The 20,567-nt window shown below is 56.0% G+C and overlaps 1 protein-coding gene across 4 annotated transcripts; it reads right to left on the bottom strand.

Annotated features, from left to right (window-relative positions):
- Positions 1-2,329: 2,329 nt before the first annotated feature.
- Positions 2,330-20,505, bottom strand: LOC111154446 (zinc finger protein 775). 4 transcript variants are annotated; one of them, XM_022514051.1, is made up of 4 exons: positions 20,454-20,505; positions 17,776-17,871; positions 11,175-11,244; positions 2,330-4,680 (listed from the first exon to the last, which is right to left on the bottom strand). In XM_022514051.1, exons 3-4 carry the CDS (start codon positions 11,203-11,205, stop codon positions 3,104-3,106), a joined length of 1,608 nt encoding a protein of 535 aa, XP_022369759.1. In that variant the 5' UTR covers positions 11,206-11,244; positions 17,776-17,871; positions 20,454-20,505; the 3' UTR covers positions 2,330-3,103. The 4 variants fall into 4 exon arrangements, with proteins under 4 accessions (XP_022369759.1, XP_022369761.1, XP_022369758.1 ...); XM_022514053.1 differs by lacking the exon at positions 17,776-17,871 and having other exon boundaries at positions 20,454-20,491; XM_022514050.1 differs by lacking the exons at positions 17,776-17,871; positions 20,454-20,505 and adding an exon at positions 16,323-16,545.
- Positions 20,506-20,567: the final 62 nt, after the last annotated feature.

Below are 20,567 nucleotides of genomic sequence, written 5' to 3'. Positions count from 1 at the left end.
CCATCCTCCTGTGGCGGCTGCCAGCTTGCTGGCCGACACGAGGCTTAGGTTGCTTGCCAAAGAACCACTGTTTCCCCAGTTCCTGGGTCATTTTTCTTAGCTCCCAGCCTGCTTCTAACAAAGGAACACATGGGTGATGCCAGCAGTTCTGGGAGCCCCAACTCCGCCAAGCTCATCTGGCCCGTGGATCCCACCACCCGCACTTACCCGGAGGTGGACAGGACAGAAGGCCTTTATGATCTTGATCTACTTATGTTCGTTTCCTGTTCACCTGTGAAACCCTTTTCTTTCCGCATGTTCTAGAGTATTCAGGATTGTAAACCCCTGAGACAGATCTGACCTTCCTCTCTGATTTTACAACATGCCTCTTCCCAACCATTCCCTGGCCTAGTTTTACTATTTTACAACAAAGGGGGATGAAAATTAAAGTCAACAATGCCAGGCCACCCTTGGAAAAGCCGTTGGTTGTGGCAATGGAAGGAGCTTGGCTAACAGGAGGCCTGGGCCTGCCCTGGGTTTGTGACATGACCTGGTGGGCCGCAGCATCCCCTCTTCCCTGGAGTACTCCCCGGCCACGGTCACTGACCTCACAGTGAGGCTAAATGACATAGTGAACAACAAGCTTTGTCAGGGAGCTGGAGCTGGGACAATTTATTCAAGAGCTGATTTATTTTTTCAACAATTTATTCAACACCTTCCCATGAAGGTGCGTCAACTTAAGGTCAGGGACCGTGGGTGCTATTGGCTGAATTGTGTCCCCCGCCCCAAATTCATATACTGAAGCCCTGACTCTCTCCCAACAATGTAATGGCATTCAGACCTGGGTCCTTTGGGGGGCAATGAAGTTTCTGTGAGGTTCTAACTGGGATCTTCCTTGATGACATTAGTGCCCTTATAAGAAAGGGAAGAGATACAAGAGGGCATGTTTCTCCGTCCCTCTGCCATGTGAGGACACAGGGAGAAGGCAGTCATGGACAAGCCAGGAAACAGGCCCTCACCAGGACCGGATCTGCCAGCACCTTGATCTTGGACTCCCCGCCTCCAGACTGTGAGAAATAAGTATCTGTTGCTTAAGTCCCGTTTGATGCGGTGGCCCAAGTACCTGGCACATAGTAGGCTTGTTAGTGAACCAAAGTGTTACCATGCCCTGACCTGGCCAAGGGGACACACGTCTCAGTAATTCTTCGCTCTGAAGGATGTGGCCCCATCCCCCCTGTGACCCAAAGCACCCATCTGTGACATCAATCACTATGAGTGAACAAACCTTCTCATATTGGCATGGGGAAGCATGCTGCGTTTAGGCCTCATTAACCCCAAGTCCTGCCAACACAGCTGTTGGACTGCTTTGGTCATTAGACAGAGGCCATCTGTGGATGAGGACACCTTCAATGGTATAGAAAGTCCCACCTGAGATCCTCAGCGGCTGTCTGCGCTGCCCCTCAGGCACCTGAATCCCCGGGGCTCTGGGGTCTGGCAGGGTCTATCCCTGCGGACAGCAGCTTTCCGATGCAGGAGTGGTACTCTGGGATGCCTTCCTGGAGGAGGCGGGCTTGCTTGACTGGGTCTCAGGATTTGCTAAGCGGCAACGTGGAAGATGCAAACGGCCCATGTGTAAAGCAGGTTGTGCTGAGATCTGGGGCACTGGGCCTCCCTGCACAGGGCAGCCTGGGGAAGGAGCTGCAGGAGGGGGCAGGCATTCCGGGAAGGTAGGAGAGCACCTAGGGCCTAGAAAAAACCTCGCTGGACTGCGAGCCCAGAATCTGAGAAACTGGTGACCGACCAACCAGAAGCCCGATGAAATCTGGCAGCTCCTGGAGGAGGCAGCACTTCCGTGAGTTCAGAGAAGCCGCTGGGCCCCTGGGAGGGGCAGGCAGATGCGGTTCCTCCTCCTAGAGAACGTTACGGTCCCCGATTTTTCCTCGCACCTCCCGGCCATCCAAACCCTAATACTCCCACCACCCAGCTCTCTGGCAATTCCCTTCCTTCCTATGGGAGGACACGAGCCAAGGACACAGGCCCACACAGGAGCCATGGGTCCTCCTGTCAGCACCAGGGCCCCAGCACCTTGCTTTGGAAGGGGCCTCTGAGGCGGGGGTGGGGGGGTGGGGGTGAGTAGAGGTTGAGGAGGGATGTGGGAAGATACCAGACTGGTTTGGAGAGGGCAAGAGAACACTGCCGTCCACTCCCAGCAAGAACCAGGCGTGAGGAGCTGCTCGGCTCGTGCCTAAAGTCCTGGTGCCTCGCTGTCCTGGTCCTGAGGATACCGCAGCACGTGCACAGACTTGGGGTTCCAAAAGGGAGGCTTACAAAGGACAAGGAGACCACGTGAGACAGTCAATCCTTCATTTTTCTCTTCTGCAACAATGGCATTGATAAAGACCCAAGTCAGCGACAGCCGTGGGGAGCGCCCCTGGGCTGCTAGGTCGGAGCAGCACACGTGGCTTTTTCCTGCTGCAGGGCCCTCCCCAAGTTACCAAGCCTCAGCTGCCGCGGCCCCTCTTACAACTCCGCAGAACCACCACACGCGTACAGGCCCAAGGGCCCGCCCACTATGACAGCACCCTGGGCTTTGGGGCACTCATGGCGAAGGACCACCAGGGAACCATTCACTCTCTCCAAAAATACACAGTGAATGGCCATGAAGTGCCGGGCATTGTCCTTGGCACTGGGACTATGCTTGGCCCGCTTCAGCCACCACCACTGGCTTCCATCCTTGCTACCAGTCTGTTAAAACTCCCCCTGGAGCCTGGCCTCTGGCGGTGGACAGCCTGCATGAGACAGTCTGGGGAGCCTCTCCCAGAGCCCTCACAGCCCCCTCACCCTCACAGGGGTCTGAGGACTGGGTTCCACGTCTGAGGGACCGAGGGCCACATCCAGGCTCCAGAGTGAGATCTGTATCATCCTACCTCCTCCATCAGCCCCGCCTGGGGCTGTGCCCTTGGGGATGCTTCTGGAATTCTGTCCTCTAGCCTTCAGCGCCTTGAGGAAATCACCCTTTCACCGGGTTCTACCCCCGAGGGTTGTAAAAACGGCCATTCGTGGCCCCCGCAGCTCTTCAAACATGCCCTCCCACCCCCACCGCGCATCCGCTGCGTCCTGCGCACTAATGCGCCTGATCCTTGGCGCCGGGGGTGGGCGCCAGGGGGCCCCGGTGCACGCGCTGGTGCTTGAGCAGGTGCTGCTTCTGGCTGAAGCCACGGCCACACGCGGGACACAGGTAGGGCCGCTCGCCCGTGTGGTTGCGCCGGTGGCGCGTCAGGTTGGGCTTCTGGCTGAAGCGACGGCCGCACTCCGGGCACGGGTAGGGCCGCTCGCCCGTGTGGATGCGCTGGTGGATGGTGAGCGCCGACCACCACGAGAAGCTCTTGCCGCACTCGTTGCAGATGAACTGGCGAGGCTCTCCAGGCGCGCTCAGGCCCGCCCGCGCCCGGCCCCACAGCACGCCCCCCGGACCGCGGGCCGGCTGGGAGTCGCGCGATGGCTGCGGCGGCGCCGACAGGCCCGAGGGCGCTTCGGCCGGCGGCTTGGAGCGCGGCGCCGCGTCCCGCAAGGCGGGCCCGGGGAGCGGCGGCTCGGCGGCGGGAGCGGCGTGTGCGCGCTGGTGGGCCCGCAGCGCGGCGCGGCTCGGGCAGGTCTGGCCGCAGCTGGGGCAGCGCGCCGCCTGGGCGCCGGGCAGGTGCGTGCGCTGGTGCTTGAGCAGGTGCTGCTTCTGGCGGAAGCTGCGGCCGCAGTGCGAGCAGGGGTGCGGCCGCTCGCCCGTGTGGTTGCGCAGGTGGCGCGTCAGGTTGGGCTTCTGGCTGAAGCGACGGCCGCACTCCGGGCACGGGTAGGGCCGCTCGCCCGTGTGGATGCGCTGGTGGATGTTCAGGGACGACCACCACGTGAAGCTCTTCCCGCACTCGTTGCAGATGAACTGGCGCTGCTCGCCCGGCCCCGCGGCGGCGGCGATCGCGGCCCGGGCCCCCGCCTGGCGCCACCAGCCCTGGCAGAGCCCCAGCCAGGCCCACTCGGGGCGGCCCCGCGGCGGCCCGGGTCGCAGGCGACAGCCCCGGCGGGCGGCGGCGTCCCGAAGCAACTCCTGCAGCCCCGCGCGAGCGCCCTGGCGGTCCCGGGCGTGCGCGCGCTGGTGGATGCGGAGGCCCACCTGGTGGCGGAAGCAGCGCGCGCACTCGGGGCACGAGTGGGTGGCGGGCCGCGAGTGGGTCTTCTGGTGCTTGAGCAGGTGCTGCTTCTGGCTAAAGCGCCTGGCACACTCGGGGCAGCAGAAGGGCCGCTCGCCCGTGTGGTGCCGCTGGTGGCGTGCCAGGTTGGGCTTCTGGCTGAAGCTCTTGCCGCACTTGCCGCACGGGTACGGCTTCTCCCCGGTGTGGGTGCGCTGGTGGATCTTCAGCGACGACCACCAGCTGAACCTCTTCCCGCAGTCCAGGCACACGAAGTGACCCTCGCCGGCAGAAAGAGCCCGGCCTGCCAGACCCCCGGCCTGCTCAGCGGGAGGGGCCCACCCAGTCTCCTCCTGTCCCCCCAAGGCCCGAGGCTTCCCCATGGTCTGGCATGGCGGGAGGCCCCGATGCTGCTGGCGGAAGATGTTTTCTTTATCCTTCTCGGAAAGCACGGCCTGCGGCCCCAGCGTCTGCAGCAACCACTCCGGCTTCTCCTGCTTGATCTTCATCACCGGCCCATCTGCCAGAGGCAAAGGGAGAAAGGAGGGGAGAGTCATTCACTGCACCCTTGGCTGGAGGGAAGGAAGTGCCAGGAATGAATGAATGAATGAATGAATGAGAAAATGCGGTGGGAGGAAAGGATGCGGAAGGGAGTGTAGGAGGACGCGAGGGGGCAGAAAGAGGAGAGTAGGGAAGGTAGAAAGGACAGAGAAAGGCTGCTTGGGATGTGCTGAAGGAAAAGTACCAGAAAGGAAGAGAAGCTGCTATTCCAAGGCCACACCCCCGCCCCACCTTCTCCACCAGGAGGCCCCGAGATGCAGGGAAGGTCTTCCCACCCAGGAACAAGCAGAAAACGGCCAAGCTTCAAAGCTTCTCATTCTTTTTCTAAAAGAATCCATGCGCCGGGAGCTTGGTGAGCGAGTGCACGGCCAGTGCCCCTATGGTGGGGTGACCACGCCCCATTTCGCCCGTGCTACTGTGGCAGCAGCCACCGGGCCCAGCGCCTCACCCTCCTCCACCTTGGCTGTTTGGCAACTCCACCTTTCTTCAACAAAACCACGAACAAGAAAGTAGGTCGGAAAGGTCCGAGCACCCGAGCACCCGAGCACCCAGAAGAGGTGCTGTTATGCCCTAACTAAGCCCCGCCCACTTCAGTCTCAGGAGCGCCCCCCACCCACTACCGCGAACCTACCTCTCAAAGCGAGCTTGGTTCTACCGGGGTGCTCTGTCCCCCTTTCTCACCGCCCCACACCGTGACGGGAGAGGCCTGCTACAGGCACAACAGACAGACTGTAGGATCTGTAGGAAGGTTAAAAGCCGCGGAAACTAACGGAGGAGTTAGAAGTCAAGACGACGGCTGCCCTAGATGCGGCGCTGTGGTTGGAAAGGAGGCCTCGGGGGATCTGGCAGTGTTTTCTTTGTTTTTGTTTTTTCAAGCAAGAGAGAGCCCAGCAGTGGAGGGCAGAGGGAGAGGTAGAGAATCTTACACAGGCTCCACAGAGCTGGACTCAGGGCTCGATGTCACCACTCTGAGATCAGGACCTGTGCGGCAATCAAGGATCAGAAGCTTAACCCAGAGCTACCCAGGGGCCCCATTGCTCCCCCTCTCGATCTGGGTGCTGGTTTCACGCACATGTTCTCTTTATGTGAATGTACAAAGCTTGTCACCTGTGCACTTCTCTGTGTTATACTTCAACAAAAAGTTTACATTTAGTAAAAAGTAGGTGAAATGAAACAGTTGGGAACAAAAGGAGAAACTTAATTCTGGTATTCAAAAGACAACAAAATAAACCCAAGGGAGGTAGGAAGAAGAAATTAATAGATAAACGTAGAGACTACAGGGTAAAGGAAACATAGAGATATAAAAAGGATTCTGAAAATCGTAAAATACTAATGCATAAATGTTGTGTGAATTTGAAAAATCTGTATAAAATGGATGACTCTGTGAGACCATATAAATTAACAAAACCAACTCAAGAAGGGGGGGGGGGGAGAAAAGTCCTAAAAGAGACAGAAAAGAAAGCTAACCTTCTACCTCGAAAATGGATAAGAAGCCCCTTAAGTATAAGAACAGCTTTTACAGGGGCGCCTGGGTGGCTCAGTGGGTTAAAGCCTTTGCCTTCGGCTCAGGTCATGATCCCAGGGTCCTGGGATGGAGCCCCACATGGGGCTCTCTGCCGGGAAGTCTGCTTCCCCCTCTCTCTCTGCCTGCCTCTCTGCCTACTTGTGATGTCTGTCTGTCAAATGAATAAATAAGATCTTTAAAAAAAAAAAAAGAAAAAAGAACAGTTTTTACTAAAACTTCAAGGGAAGCATTATCCCAAGCTTATAGTGACTGTGGGGGAGGAGGGGAACCCACAAGCTAGCATGATCCAGTGTCAACAAGACAAGGGCAGAGCAGGCAGGAAATTATAGGTTTAGCATTTGAAAGCAGACACCAAAAACAAACAAGCCAAAACATTGGCAAAGCAAGTTCAGCAGCATTAAAAGAACAACATATGACCTTGCTGGGCTCTTACCCAGGAAAGCAAAGATGGCTCAATATGTTCATGACATTGACTTTCTAAATAGGAAAAACCTGACACGATCTCAATCAATGTAAAAATGTTGTATGATCAAGTCCAACATCATTTCTGGCGGGGAGAGAAGGAAGAAGGGATGGAGGGAGGAAGAAGTAAGTTCTCAGAAACCAGGCCTATGAGGAAACTCTCTTGGGCCGACACAGAACCTATACTAGAAACCCCAGCAGATATTATAGCCCAAGCGCAAGGGATTAAAAGCCCATTCAGGTTAGGAACGAGGTGACGCTCATGGTCACTGCCACTCTTCAACACTGTCCTTGAGGAACTAGCCAAAGCATGGGGGAGAAAAGAAAAATATATATAAATATTGGGGGGGAAATAAAGTGTCATTTGCAGATAATTATTAACATAGAATGTGTAGGAGAATCTACTGAAAAAATATTAGAAATAAAATAGTTTTACGGGGTGCCTCGGTGGCTCAGTGGGTTAAGTGGGATTCTTGATTTCAGCTCACGTCATGACCTCAGGGTTCTGGGATCAAGCCCTGCATCAGGATCCACGCTCAGCAGGGAGTCTGCTTCAGGATTCTCCCTTTCCCACTGCCCTCCCCACCCCCTCAAAATAAATAAATAGATCTTAAAAAAAAAAAAAAAAGTTTCAGCAAGCTTGCCAGATAAAAAAAACATATAAAAACTCATAACTTTTTTTTTTAAATGGCAATAAAAACTATAAAAATAACTGGGAATAGACCTAACATACACACATAACTTATAGCAAGTAAACTATTAAACGTTATTGAAAGGATAAAGAAAATGTAACTAAAAGGGCAGCTACATCACATTCCCAGAGAAGGAAGGAAGCTCTTCACTCCAAAACAATGTTTAAATTCAGTGCAATATTAATTAAGTGAATTACAAAATTTCTGATGTGCATACACCATCCAGAAAATTCTAAAAATGAGAAAGGAAGAATTTGGTTTATACAACACTGCAAGTTAAAACACTACCACTACACACGTATGAGGATGGTCAAAATCCAGAACACTGCTGGCACTGGATGCTGGCGAGGATCCGGAGACCTGGGAACCGTCAGGAACCGTCAGCCGCCGCTGCTGGGGAAGCCGCAGGGGGGCAGCCCCTTTGGAAGACAGTTTGGCAGTTTCCAAAAAAAGAAACATACTCTTTCCATTCCATAAGAAATCACTCCCCTGGGTAATCTTGCCAAGAGGTCGAAAACTTCTGTCGACACAGAAACCTGCACACAGGTTTGTACGTGCGCGTGCTGGGGCATGAGCGATTTCCGACTTCTTGGAGAACAATTTGATGGTGCCTATTAAAATTATAAATGTATCGAAACTTCCACTTCCTCCACCCAACAGTTTCCCTCTGGGTGTTCATCCTAATCAAATCCTTACATAGGACCGCACAAGGAATGTCCACGAGTTTTTATTGCAGTGCTAGTTGTAATTAGCAAAAGTGGGAGGCCAGTCTGATTACCATCAGTAACAGTTCCACAAAATGATCTCTCCCTTCGAAAGAAGGAATAGTAGGTAGCAACTGAGAAAAATGCCAAAGAGCCATATATACGTGGATGTGAAGATTCCCAAAACATGTTAAAACAAACTAAAAAAGCCTGGAAAACAACGATCAGTCGTCTGACCCAATTTATGAAAAATAACACGCTGGCTCTCCACGTACAGACATAGGCGCACTCCAGACGACCCACACGGAAGCCTGGTGGTGGGCGCCCTGCAGACGATGGGGACAATAAAGGGCTAGATGGGAGAAGCCAAGGGGACCCCCACTTTATCTGCGTTGTTTGAATTTGTATGAGGATATTCAAATATTAGAAGTTTAAAATCTTAATATCTGCATTGTTCAAATTTTTTGAGAATATTCAAATATTAGAATTTTAAAATCTTCAAAATGTTTTAAGAAATAAAAAGAAAACCTCACTTAGAACCTGGCGGGTTCCGGGGCCAAAGAGCCCAGCAACACCTCCACAGCCTCACTGGCCATCACAAGGACACGGAAGAAGATGGGGTGGCTGCGGGGATGGGGTGGCAGGGTGGGGGCCCAGAAAGTACCTGTGAGGGGTCAGTTTTCCTCCCGGCAAAACTACCCCTGGGAGGCCTCCCCAGGTGCTTGGTTGTGAGAAATCACTTTAGCAGGAGTCATCAACTGAAGATCAAAGTGGTCATTCAAACTGCTCATTGGCAGGAATTGAATACCCAACTGTAATGAGTGTACTTGACTATCAGCGGGTTTTAGATGCCCTGAAATGTTGGCCAGAGAAAGTACTTAACCGGCTAGGTGTCCACACTAGCAGTCAGGTAGTGAACCCAGAATATACTCAGGTAAGCGGGGCATCGCTGTCCCCAAGTGACAGGCTCCCAATTATGTCCCAGAGCCCCACAAAAGTCACTGCCTTGCTCTGATTAAACCTGACCTTGATGTTCATCATGGTGGCTGATGGCTGGGAAGGCTCGCCGTCTCTAGCCAAAAAGATGGACCTGGCTGAAAGCCCAGAGAACATTCCTGTCCACTGCCATCAGGCCCAGAGCAGACACAAGTGACTGGGTTGTGTGTGTGTGGGCTCCTCTGACACGTGTGCACGGGGACTCCGGCCCTCAGGGATACCTTCCCTCGGGGCTCAGGTATTAACACAAGGAAAACAGACCTTGGCCTGCCTGCCGAAGGAGTCCTAAAACAAAGGTTCGGCTCCTCTGTCATCATAAAAAGGATAATTTTTTTAAAAATTCTAAATGGTGGGGCACCTGGGTGGCTCAGTAGGTTGAGCCTTTGCCTTTGGCTCAGGTCATGATCTCAGGGTCCTGGGATTGAGCCCTGCATTGGGCTCTCTGCTTAGCGCGGAGCCTGCTTCCCCCTCTCTCTCTGCCTGCCTCTCTGCCTACTTGTGATTTCTCTCTCTCTGTCAAATAAATAAATAAAATTTTTAAAAAAATTCTAAATGGTTCAGATAAAACACAAAGGTGCTCAATGGGGAGCTACTGCTCAATGGGGACAGTTTCTGGGGCGATGGAAATGTCCTGGAGATCATGGTGGTGCTTGCACAACCATGTGAAGGGACTTATACCACTGGCTCCTGCACTGAAACTTGGTTAAAATGGTCAATTTCACATTGTGTATATTTCACCACAATAAGAAAAAACACATAAAATAAGTAGAAATTGAAAGGGGCTTAAAAGAGGTAAGCTCATAATTATCTGAAAAATTTGGCCATCCAGAAAGAGTCCCTCCCTCCCTCTGTAAGGCTGGCTGGCAGCTGCTGGGAGCGGCGGAAGGCCCGGAGCTGGCAAGAACGTGGCTGCGACCCCAGGGGCGCCCAGCACCCCACTGTCTCCATCCTCTAGGGTCAAAGCCAGTGTTCTTCCACCTCTTCCCTAAGACCCCAGGGCAACTTAGAAGCTGCCAGAGGTGGGGAAGAGGGCCCTGGCTGACCCCATTTCTCATGCCTGAACCAGGAGCCTACTTGTGTTTCCCTGGGAAAAGGTTCCTTCTGCCAAAACGTCTGGAACCACCTGTCCTCGGTTTTACTGTAATTATGGTAACACCAGCCTCTCTTGCTCTCTCATACACACACCCTGGGGGTTCCCAGGCTTCAAACTGACATGGCAGTGGTGGGGAGCTGGCCTGGGAAGTGGGGTGACTATGCTCCCTGAAGTCTGTGTCAGGACCCGGCCCCCAGGCTGCGCGGTGTCCATGTCTTGCCCCGCCCCGCCGAGCTGGATGACTCATTCCTTTGTTACCCTACTGCCCAATGCTTGTCTCCATCTTGGGTTCGTTGTGGTGATTATCCTGGGAAGGCTGGGGCTCTGGGGTCCATGGGGCAAGGCCCCTGGAGGGGAGGGGAAGTAAAGAAACCAGAGTCACTGAGGCAAGGGGCAGCATTCCCAGGGACGGGCCCTGCCCCCCTATCCCAGGCCCAGAGCCTTTGGGCAGCAGGGTGCTGTGGGGGCCAGTGATGCTGGGGGCTGGGGGGCCTTGTGCCCAGAGCACAGGCCTGTCCACTCACAGCAGCACCTGCCTGGCAGTTTCCTCCCCACGGCCCATGAACTCGGAGTGACCCCAGCAAGCTTCCATGGACCAAACCGAAGGCACTTTCCTGATCAAAACCCAACAGGGACCGTCTTACCCAGAGGTCTGGTTTTCAGTTAGACCAGCATCACCGCCCACAGTTAGCAAACGCCTCCTCACCCTCCCGGCCTGGCTTTCTGCGCAGGTGTACACATATCCTCTGCCTAGCGAGGCCCCATGGCCTTTGGTCATTTTCTTAGCTCCCGAAGTCTGTCTTCTTTGCCTTCTTCGACACGACCTTCTACCTCCTAGTCCCGCTCTGCAATTCAGCAGCGCACAAGCTCCTAGTGAGGGCAGCACCTCACACTCAGGGGGAGGACAGGGGACAGGGCAGGGAAGACAGGCCTGGCAGAGGAGGCCGCAGCGGGATCCCACCTGTCCCTGCACTCCCTTACCTGTGCTCGCACCAGCCAGGCCACACTCCATCGGCGGAGGCCTCCCGGGCACCAGCGCTTGCCTTGCTATCTGTGGGGGAGAAGGGGGCAGAGGAAGGAGAGCTGGGCAGTGGGACAAGGACCAAATGTCCCCCCCACCCCCCGCCATCTCACAGAACATTTTCCCTCTTTATCAAGAGCTTCTCTGTCCCCGACCTTGGTTGAAAGTTTGGGGCTTTTGTAAACTTGCACACATACCTGCTAGGCAGGTCAAACCGGCATTATTCCCATTTTAGGAGGACGAAACTGAGGCTGGGGAGGGCCCCTGACATGCCTCGAGTCACAGAGGCAGCTGAATGCTGGCGCCCAGGAGGCCCCAGCTCTTCCAACTCCCAGACCACAGCCTCACGCCTGCGGGCTCAACATCAGCGGAGCGGGGGGGGGGGGGGGGGGGTGACAGATGCACCCCAGCTAAGCCTGGAGACCCGCCTGAGTGGTTGTGGAGATGCCCAGAAAGGCAGGGCTGGCCCTCCAAAATCACCGGCCCCTCTCCTTCAAGGTCCGCTCTGGTCCCTACTGCACGCAGGATCACACACAGGCCATCTGGGGAACCCAAGGAAGAGTTCATCCATCCGGGGCTCACCTTTTTTCCTTGTTTTAATGTTCAAGGTTTTGGACACGTCCTAACTGGCTCATTGTCGGGAACAGGTCAGCTGGGGGGGCCCAGGCTCTTCCCCAGATCCCTGCCTGGCCCTCGCCTTTCAGTCTCTGCCTCAACGCCACTTCCTCCGAGTGGCCCTTCCTGTCACAATCCTAACCCCACTTCGTCTTCCGCTGCAACGCTTTTCGCCACCTGACACAGTATGTACTTGTCTGCGTACCCCGTCATCTCACTGCTGAACGCCCCGGGCCTGGGAGACAGCCCCCGCCCCCGAGGGCGCTTCCAGTGGTGGTGTGTGGCCTGACCGCTTGGCCCGCTGACCTGAACTGGCATGGGGGGCAGGGGCATCATTTTCTGCACTTGGTGCCATGGGCTGCCTCTCCTGAGGTTGTTTCACACACCTGTACCCCCTCGTGCCCACACTCGCCAAGGCCCAAGTGAGGATGCGCGGCACGTGTTGCCCACAGCCCAGGTGCTCAGCTCCCCCTGCTGCTACCAAGGGGCTCCTCCAGGTCCCTCGGGGCTCTCTTCCCGGCCACCTCACAGAAAGCCGTCTGCTCTTGCTCTCCACCTCAGGCCCTCAGGAAACCCCATCTCAAGGGCATCCCCCCTCCCCTTTCCCAGGTCCCCTTCCAACAGCCACTGTGGTGGTGGGGGTATGTGTGTGTGCAGGGACCCACACCAGGAATCTAGGCCCTACCAAGATCAGGGCATCAGGGCAAATATGAATTTTAAAAAGAGAGAAATTGATTTCCCTGGGGAAAAGGGGAAAGCAACTCCGACCCTTTCTTTTAGAGCATTTACTTGAGAAAAGTTGTCATCGTGAATTTCTCTCTGCCCCTTTGAGAGAGGCATGGAAAGCTTTTCAAAAGCTACACAAGCCTCTTGCCAGCTTTACAACCTAGACCTCTGCCCAAGGCCTTGGGAGCTGCCTCCTTGAAATGTAAACACCAAGGGAGAGGGTGACCCACGGGGGGTGCCGACTTCCACGGGGCACCCGGCTCCAGGCTGCAGAGCCGTCTCCCGTCGTAAGCACAGGAGGCCGCACTGCTCCTTGGGAGAAAGGCAATTAGCAAACACAGGCGGCCACCCCGTGGCCAGGTGAGTTGAGGATGCACCCCGGGTGACAAATGGTGCCATCGGGGGAGTCCTCTTGCTTGAGGACGAGTTCCGCTCTATCTGGTGGCAGGCTGTCTCTGGTCTGCTGGGCTGTGTCACTGGGTCGGGGGGGCCGGTGGCAGGGGACCTCCTCCTGCTTTCCTAATCTCTTGTGCGCATTTCTATCTGCTTTCATACTTATTTGATTTAAAAAAAAAAACAAAACAAAAAACAAAAAACTTCTCTTTCTCTCCTCCTTTTGTGGGGAACTTTTCAGAGTTGGGAGATTTCGTTTTCAATTCTATTTCTGCACCAGGGGTCTGCTCTGCACCCCTACTGTGGTTTCTTACAGAGGCTAAAAGCTGCTTGTGGTGCAGAGAAAAAGCAGGCAGGGAGAAGAGGGGAGGGAAAGGCCCAGCAGGAGGGCCTTGATGCCACCTCTTCCCGCCAGGTTACTGTGTAGCCCACACCTTGGGGAGGCCTCTCTCCCACTGGAGATTCGATGTCCTAAAGAGGCTCAAAGGACTGGCAAAGGGGGAGGTCACCTTAATTCAGGAAAACTCAGAGGGTCCAGAGGCTGGGGCCACAGTTCAGGGTGAGGACAGAGGATAGGGCCTTGACCTTATTCACAAAACACCCACAAAACACAACAAGGGGCCTCATGAGCCCAATCAGATGGGTCCTACTTGATCCATTCTGTCTTCCCAGGGGTATTACGACCTATAAGTCAGCTCTGGTGGCAGGAAGGCTTCAGTTCCCGGTGAATAATTCACAGCGAGCTACAGAGCAGCTCCCTGTGTCCCTGGGCATTCTGTCCCCGCCACACCAGGGCTCAGGGGGGTCCCAGTCAGCACAGGAATGGGAACAGAGGGGAGGGGACCCCCATGGGCCCAAGGAGAAGAAGAAAGAAATGAGAGGGCAGGGGACAGGAGAGGCACAGAGGACAGGAATGGGGGGCAGGCCCCCATGTCTTGAGGGCACCTCCCACTGTGTGCTCAGATGGGATGCCTCTAGAAGACGGGCCAGCAGGTGTCCTACAGGTAAAAATCCCGAGAAAGCTGAACAGAGGGGTGTCTGCGTGTGGCCACGTGTCTGCAGGTCAGCCAGGCGACCCTTCCCTCTTCTGCCTCTGCCCCCTACGCTGCCCTGCAGGCCCCTTCTGGCTGCCACTCACCGCCCCCTCCCCGACCCATGGCTCCCCCGACTGGCCTGGCGTGCAGGCTGCCCCGCAAAATGCCCCCCTGCAGACACAGAAGGCAACAGGGCCACGCCAGCCCCTGCGGCGCCCACACTGAGTCTCGGAAGGCTGCCTGGCCTCTCGCCCCCGTCTCCAGCAACCCGGCCCAGCAAGTTCTACGGACGGTGGGACACACACAGGGGCTAGGTCTTGGGACAAGGCCCTGGTCACTTCCCCCTTCCCGGCACCTGGCTCTGGGCCTGGGCCTGCCCTCACGGGTGAGGCTGCAGTTGGGGTGGGAGCCCCCCTGAGAGAGGCTGGGGGCCGGGGGGGCAGCTGCCGACAAAACTCTCAGCGTGAACAAAGGGAGGACTGTGCCTGGCGGCAGGTGGTAAGGTCTGGGGCAGGGGAAGGTAACAAAGCGGCTTTGCTCCCAGCAGAATCCTGGGGGCAGGGAGGGGAGCGGACAGCAGCTGGGGCGAAGAGAAAAGCCACAGACAGGAGGGGCAGCACAGGGACGCGTTCACGTCTCCCCACACCCTCCCAACCACAGGCCCCTGGAACTTTTCCACCAGCTACGCACGACCTTCACAGAGCAGGCCGCAGGCGGGGCAGGGGAAGTGGATGACACCTCATGTGTCCTTTGTCACTGGTAGAGCGGGGACTGGCCCCATGCCCCCACCAGGAGCTGAGGCTGGGAGGGGTAGCGTCACCCCAAACCATGGCCCACAGGCCCAGCTCCCAGGCCCTCCTCAGCCACGAGCTCCCACCGGGCCCACACCCAGGTCCTCAATAGCCACCACTGCTCCCCTACACCAGCAGCCCCCCTACCCCCACAGGAAACCGCAGGCAGGGGGTCCTCTTCCCCAAGTGCTCCTTCCACGTCAAGCAGACCGCCTTTGCCACACCAGCGAGGCTGCCGTGCGTCCTGAATGGCCCACCTTTCCATTAGCCACAGCTTTCCCACCCCTCAGCTGGTCTGACCCCATCTTGTCCACAGCGCATGGCCCATCCCCTAGCCTCCCGCCCCCCACCCCCCATGCTCTAATCGCTCTAATCTGCCTGGCCCACTCCCCGCTTTCTTTCCTTGGGAGTTCCTGGTTCCCTGCAGGCAGGCCCTGCTTCCCATCTCCTTGCCCTGACCCACCGCGCTGGCTCACACAGGTCAGATGCCCAGGGACCCAGACTCGAGACTGTGGCTCAGGACAGCATTTGTAAGTGGGTGGCCCCACTCAGGCTTGACCCCAGTGGGGGGTGCTCTCAGAGTGCTCCCTCGGGGCCCAGGTTCTGCTGCTCCTAACCTCACTTACTGAGGGGCATGGGGGACAGCCCTGAGATCTTGATATTGATCTGGCCATGGAAAGAAGGGTGCTCGGCCAAGACCCCCATACAGACAGGGAGAGAGTCCCCAGCCGCTGAGCACCGCTGCGCACCAAACACTTAGCAGGCATCGCCCATTACCTCCTTCACAACCAATTATGGCTGAGGAACCACGGCTCCGAGAAGTTAAACCATTTGCCCAAGGTCACACAGCTGGTAAGAAAGAGAGCCAGAACCAAACTGGGGTCAACCTGGCCCCACGAGAGCTCCTTCTCAGGGAACATGTCGCCTCCTAGAAGAAAGTACGGGACTTACCAAACCTTAAACAACCCTTCCCTTGTTTTCGGGAGGCTGGCTTCTATACCCACACGTGATTATTCAAATTTACATAAGTCAACTTTTAAATTCAGATTCTCCATCACTCCTGGCAGCATTTCAAGCGCTCAACGGCCTCATGAAGCCCGAGCTCCCGCAAGGACAGCCGAGGACATTCCGAGGTTCCTGAAGCCCCACGGGACGGTGCTGAGCTAGACCGTGGGCTCCGGGCAGACAAGGGCCTGGCTCCGTTCACAACCACACCCGGCTTTTTTGCACTTCACAAATGCGGCATTTTTTTTACAAACTGAAGGTTTGTGGCCGGTCTGCGTGGAGCACGATTTTTCCCGACAGCCTTTGCTCACTTCCTGTCACTGTGTCACATTTTGGTAATTCTCACACTATTCCAAACTTTTTTGTTATTTACCATATTTGCTAGGGGGATCTGTGATCAGTGATTATGACCTGCAGAAAGGCCAGGTGATGGACAGCACATTCGGGCAATGAAGTATTTTTTAACGAAGGCACGTACATTGTCGGTGTAGACACACGGCTGTCGCACACGCAGCAGATACTGTATCATGTAACTAAAACTCACATGCATCGAGAAACCCAAAATCCACTTGATTCGCTTTAGCGCAGTATTTGCTTTCCTGCAGGGGTCTGGAAACAAACCTGCGCTATCTCCAAGGTGAATCTGTAGAATGAATGAATGAATGAGTGAGTGAGTGAGTGGAGGAGGGAAGAGAGGGTTCCTCTGGCCCCAGTCCCCGGTCACTGATGACAACATCTAGGGACAGGGGGATGGTGTTTTCCGCCGGGGAATCCAACTGCAGCCACGGTCAGTGGTGTTTCAGGTACAGTACGCAGGGATGGGCATCTGAGAAGAAACGGGTGTGAAAGCTAAATGCACAGACACATCCGGAAACAATCCTAGCTAACATCTAACACAGCTAAGGAAAGCAAGGTTCAGAGCCGCAAAAACACAGAGACGCTCCTACATAAGAGAAGAGCTGCAAAACTGTATGTAAAGTACAGAGAAGCTGAGACCTTCAGAAACCCACAGACCCACCTGCAGACACACAGACACCAGAGTGTGCAGGCACGAGCCACAGGAGCACGACACAAGTGGTGCGCCCGTGAACACGGGAACGTGCATCTGTGCGGGACTCTGCTATGCTCCCAGCTGCCCCCTGCTCCAAGAAAGGGAACTCAGGGAGCTGGAATCGAGGCAGTATGATGGGGGGACAGTCACCACCTGTTAGGTGCCCCAGTTGTTTCGGAATCTTCAGAGGCCCCCAGCACCTACACAGTCACCCCAAACTCTGCTCCCCGATGTGAGTGGGCCTGGCAGAAGGAAGAGGGTGTGTGTGGACTTTCCTGTTGGGACCATCTCAAGGCCACACACAGCTCCCTGTATAGGTCACTGGACCCTCAACAGCCCTGGGAGGCGGGGGTCTGGGCTACATGCATGTGCCTAACAGGGTAGGAGTGGAGGGGGCTGAGTGGACAGAGGTAAGGAAAGCAGGGCTGGAGGCGGGGGGCCCTGAGCGCCAGGCAGGGGGGCTGGACGCGAAGCTCTGGATGCTTCTGCTGGCCTAAGGCTCAACGTCTCAGCTTCACTGAGGGGAAGGAGGCAGTCTGTCCTCTGTCATGCACCTGAACATACCAGACCTCCAACCTTCCTCTCGTTGAGGACACACATACCAGTGGCTTTAAAATGTTATCAGAAACACAGTGCAGTTGCCACCGGGGCCCCAGGAGACCTGCTTCCCATCTCACATGGCCCCAGGGCCCACAGACAAACAGGCCCAGAGGCCCTAGCTCAGACCAGGGAAGTGTTGCTGCCACCACCTAGAGGCCCACCTTCTCCCCTCACCCAAGCACGGCATGCCCAAGGTCCTTCTGGGCCTCCCACAGGACTCCCCACCCCCTCCAGGGCCTCCACCCCATCTTCCTCTCCCCTCACCCACCCTGCTCCCCCAGTACGCCTCCGTCTTCTCCGGCTTCCCCCAGATGGCACCCAGCACTGGACCAGGGGTCCCGCGTACCTCCCACTACGGCCCTTCTTCCAAGCCCTGCTCCTTCTGCCTCTTCTGCTTCAGCACGTTTAGACCTCGGTCTCCCAAACACTGCGGCCCTCAGTCCTAGGACAGGGGTCAGAGGAGCGAGGGGAAAGGACAGGACATCATTCCACAGAAAGTCTTAAAATTATTATTTGGAAAATACTGACACATATTCCTTCGGATAGACCTGTGCTCTCAAGCACGCAGAGAAAACAGTGGGAAACATTCACAAAGTGCAAGGCGAATTACTTCTAGGTCACCCCCTCCCTGCCACCCACATTATAAGAACTGTACCTCAGGGTTGCCCTGGTAAGAACAGCCCAGTTCAATGACCTCAGGCTGCTTCCACGGGCATCACCTGGGAACCAGGTCCACCGACAGCGGGGCAGCTGCCTCATCCTATCATGCCTGCCCCACTCCCAGAGGTCCATGACGTAACCCCAGGCCCATCTCCGAGGCACCTCTTTCCAGCACTTCTGCCTCCACCCGTCCAACATTCACCCCTTTGCTAGGACTGCCCCATCTCCCCTCCCTACCCCTGTACCTGTCCCTCACCAGTGGCCTCCACATCCCCAGGCTCTGCTCCCCCATCTCCCTTTAGAGAAAAGAGCAGCACCCACATTCCTCGGCCCCAAGGTCCAAGACTCAAGAGCCCACCAGGGCCTGGGGACCCCTATGACCCGATCTGAAGGCAAGACATGAAACTAACTGCTGACAACACTCTGAACAGATGTCACTTTCTCATTCATAAACACTTTCCAAAGCCTTAGAGCTTAGAAAGTGTAAGGAGTGTCCTGCCCCCCAAACCCCCTGCTTGTCAGATGAGGAAAGCAAAGCCCAGAGGTGATCCCCCTTGCCTCATACAGAGTTAGACTGAGGTCTCCTTCTGCACACTCTGACCACACTCATCCCTCCCAGCCATCACTGCACTAGGAAATCTTAGATTCCTCAGCTTAACCCTCATGGGGGGCGAGGGGCAGGTGCATGGGGTTGGCCCACCAGCACCAAGTTCAGAACTTTGTCCTGGGTACCCCCTGCCTCTCCTGGGGGGACAGTGGTCTTCATCAGGCCTCTCAAATCCACCACCCCCTCTCACTACCCAGAGTACAACTGTCACAGCGCACACCTGGGTAAGGTTGTACCAGTGCTGTTTTTAATACCTCCAAGATCTCCCACTGCCCCCCCGCCCAGTTCAGGCCTCACTTCTTCTTGCCCATAGACTGTACCAGTTTTTATAGCTTATCTTGCCCCTCCGTAATCCATTCATCACCCAGAACTCAAAGCAATTTCCCCCAAATTACAATGAGGACATGTTACTACTTTGCTCAAAATACTTCCCAGTGGGTCCCCAGCACTTTCAGGTTCAGCTAGAAATTTCTTGGCAAGACCATTTAGAACCCGCCTCTGCTCGCTTCTCCGGCCTCCCAGCTCCCCATTGTCCCAACACGTGACTCTCTGACCTCGCAGCATCTTGGCTGGCCTGTGACCAGTCTTGGAATACTCTTGCCCAGCTCTTCTCCGCCCAGCCTAGATCAGGGACCGCTCTGAGCAGGAAGGCTTTTTTGGATATGCCAGGCTCAGTTAGGGGCCCTTCTCTGACCTGTGTACCCACCCAGCCTGATACCATGTACATGGGATAATAATAATTTATGTGTCTCCGCAGCAAGACCGTAAACATCTTAACATGGAGTATTTCTCTCTCCCCAACACCCAGCCCAAGGTCCCGTGTGTTGTAAACCATTAACAAAAATTTTAGTAAAGAAACACAATACAGAAATTTAAGTCCAAAACGGATTAGAAGCACAGAATCATGGAACCTTAGAGTTGAAGGGAGACTAATACCCTCTAATCTCTTCATTTTACAGATGAACCCAGGGACCCCAAAAACAACAGCTAACCGTGGAGCCTGGACGTGAGCCGGTCTCAAGCTCCTGGGCTCTGACCACACCCAGCCCCAGGTCTGACTGACCCCAACACACTCCAGGCTCCGCCCTGCCAAAGGACTGGAGGAGGCAGCATCTCTGTTAGCCTCCACCATTAGGAGGAGCCCCCAGCTCCTACCCCCACCCCCACTGAGGTCTTGACTCCTGTGCCCATTTTCCTGGAATGGACTTCCCCCAACACACGCACACGCACTTCCAATTTCTGTGTTGCTTCCCCCTTGTTCGCCCTTGAAATCTTCATGCCCCCTCAATGAATCATTTATTAAGCAGCTACTCTGTGTCACCGTGCGGGGAGCCCTGGGGTTCCTGCCCTCCAAAAGCTCGGTCTCTCCGACACAGCCGACACAGCCCCGAACACAGGGACAGCGCTTGGGCAGAACGCGCCCGAAGGGACCAGGGGTCAAGCCCTCCGCTAACCACCCCGTCCCTCCCGCTCTCACGGCCCCCCTCCTGCTCTCTGCCCGGGCCTGCAGCCCCCTCCCACGCACGACCCGGGCCCCTTTCCCCAAGGGCTGTGTGGGGGTCGGGAAAGTTCGGGGCCGCAGCGCCAGGAGCTCAGAGGACCCCCGAGACCCCCGAGGCCGCCGCCAGCCCGAGGGTGGGTGGAGGCAGCGCGGGAGGAGCGGGCCGGGCGCTGGCCCCACAGCACGGTCCGTCCCTCCGGACGCCCCTCCCGCCCGGATTCGGAGGGACTCGGAGGGAGGGGACGGGAATAAATACCTTGACTTTGTGGTTAAGGTTAACGGGAACTGCCACCCCGGGGCGACTTGGGCACTGAGCTCTCCAGCCCCGCCAGTCCCGGGACAGGCGGGGCGGGCACCTCCCCCTGATTGG

This window comes from Enhydra lutris, unplaced genomic scaffold (assembly GCF_002288905.1).
Source record: "Enhydra lutris kenyoni isolate GAN:26980312 unplaced genomic scaffold, ASM228890v2 scaffoldscaffold37, whole genome shotgun sequence".
Taxonomy (NCBI): Eukaryota; Metazoa; Chordata; class Mammalia; order Carnivora; family Mustelidae; genus Enhydra; species Enhydra lutris.
The sequence above is the reverse complement of the archived record's forward strand: the minus strand, read 5'-3'. Positions and strand labels throughout refer to the sequence as shown.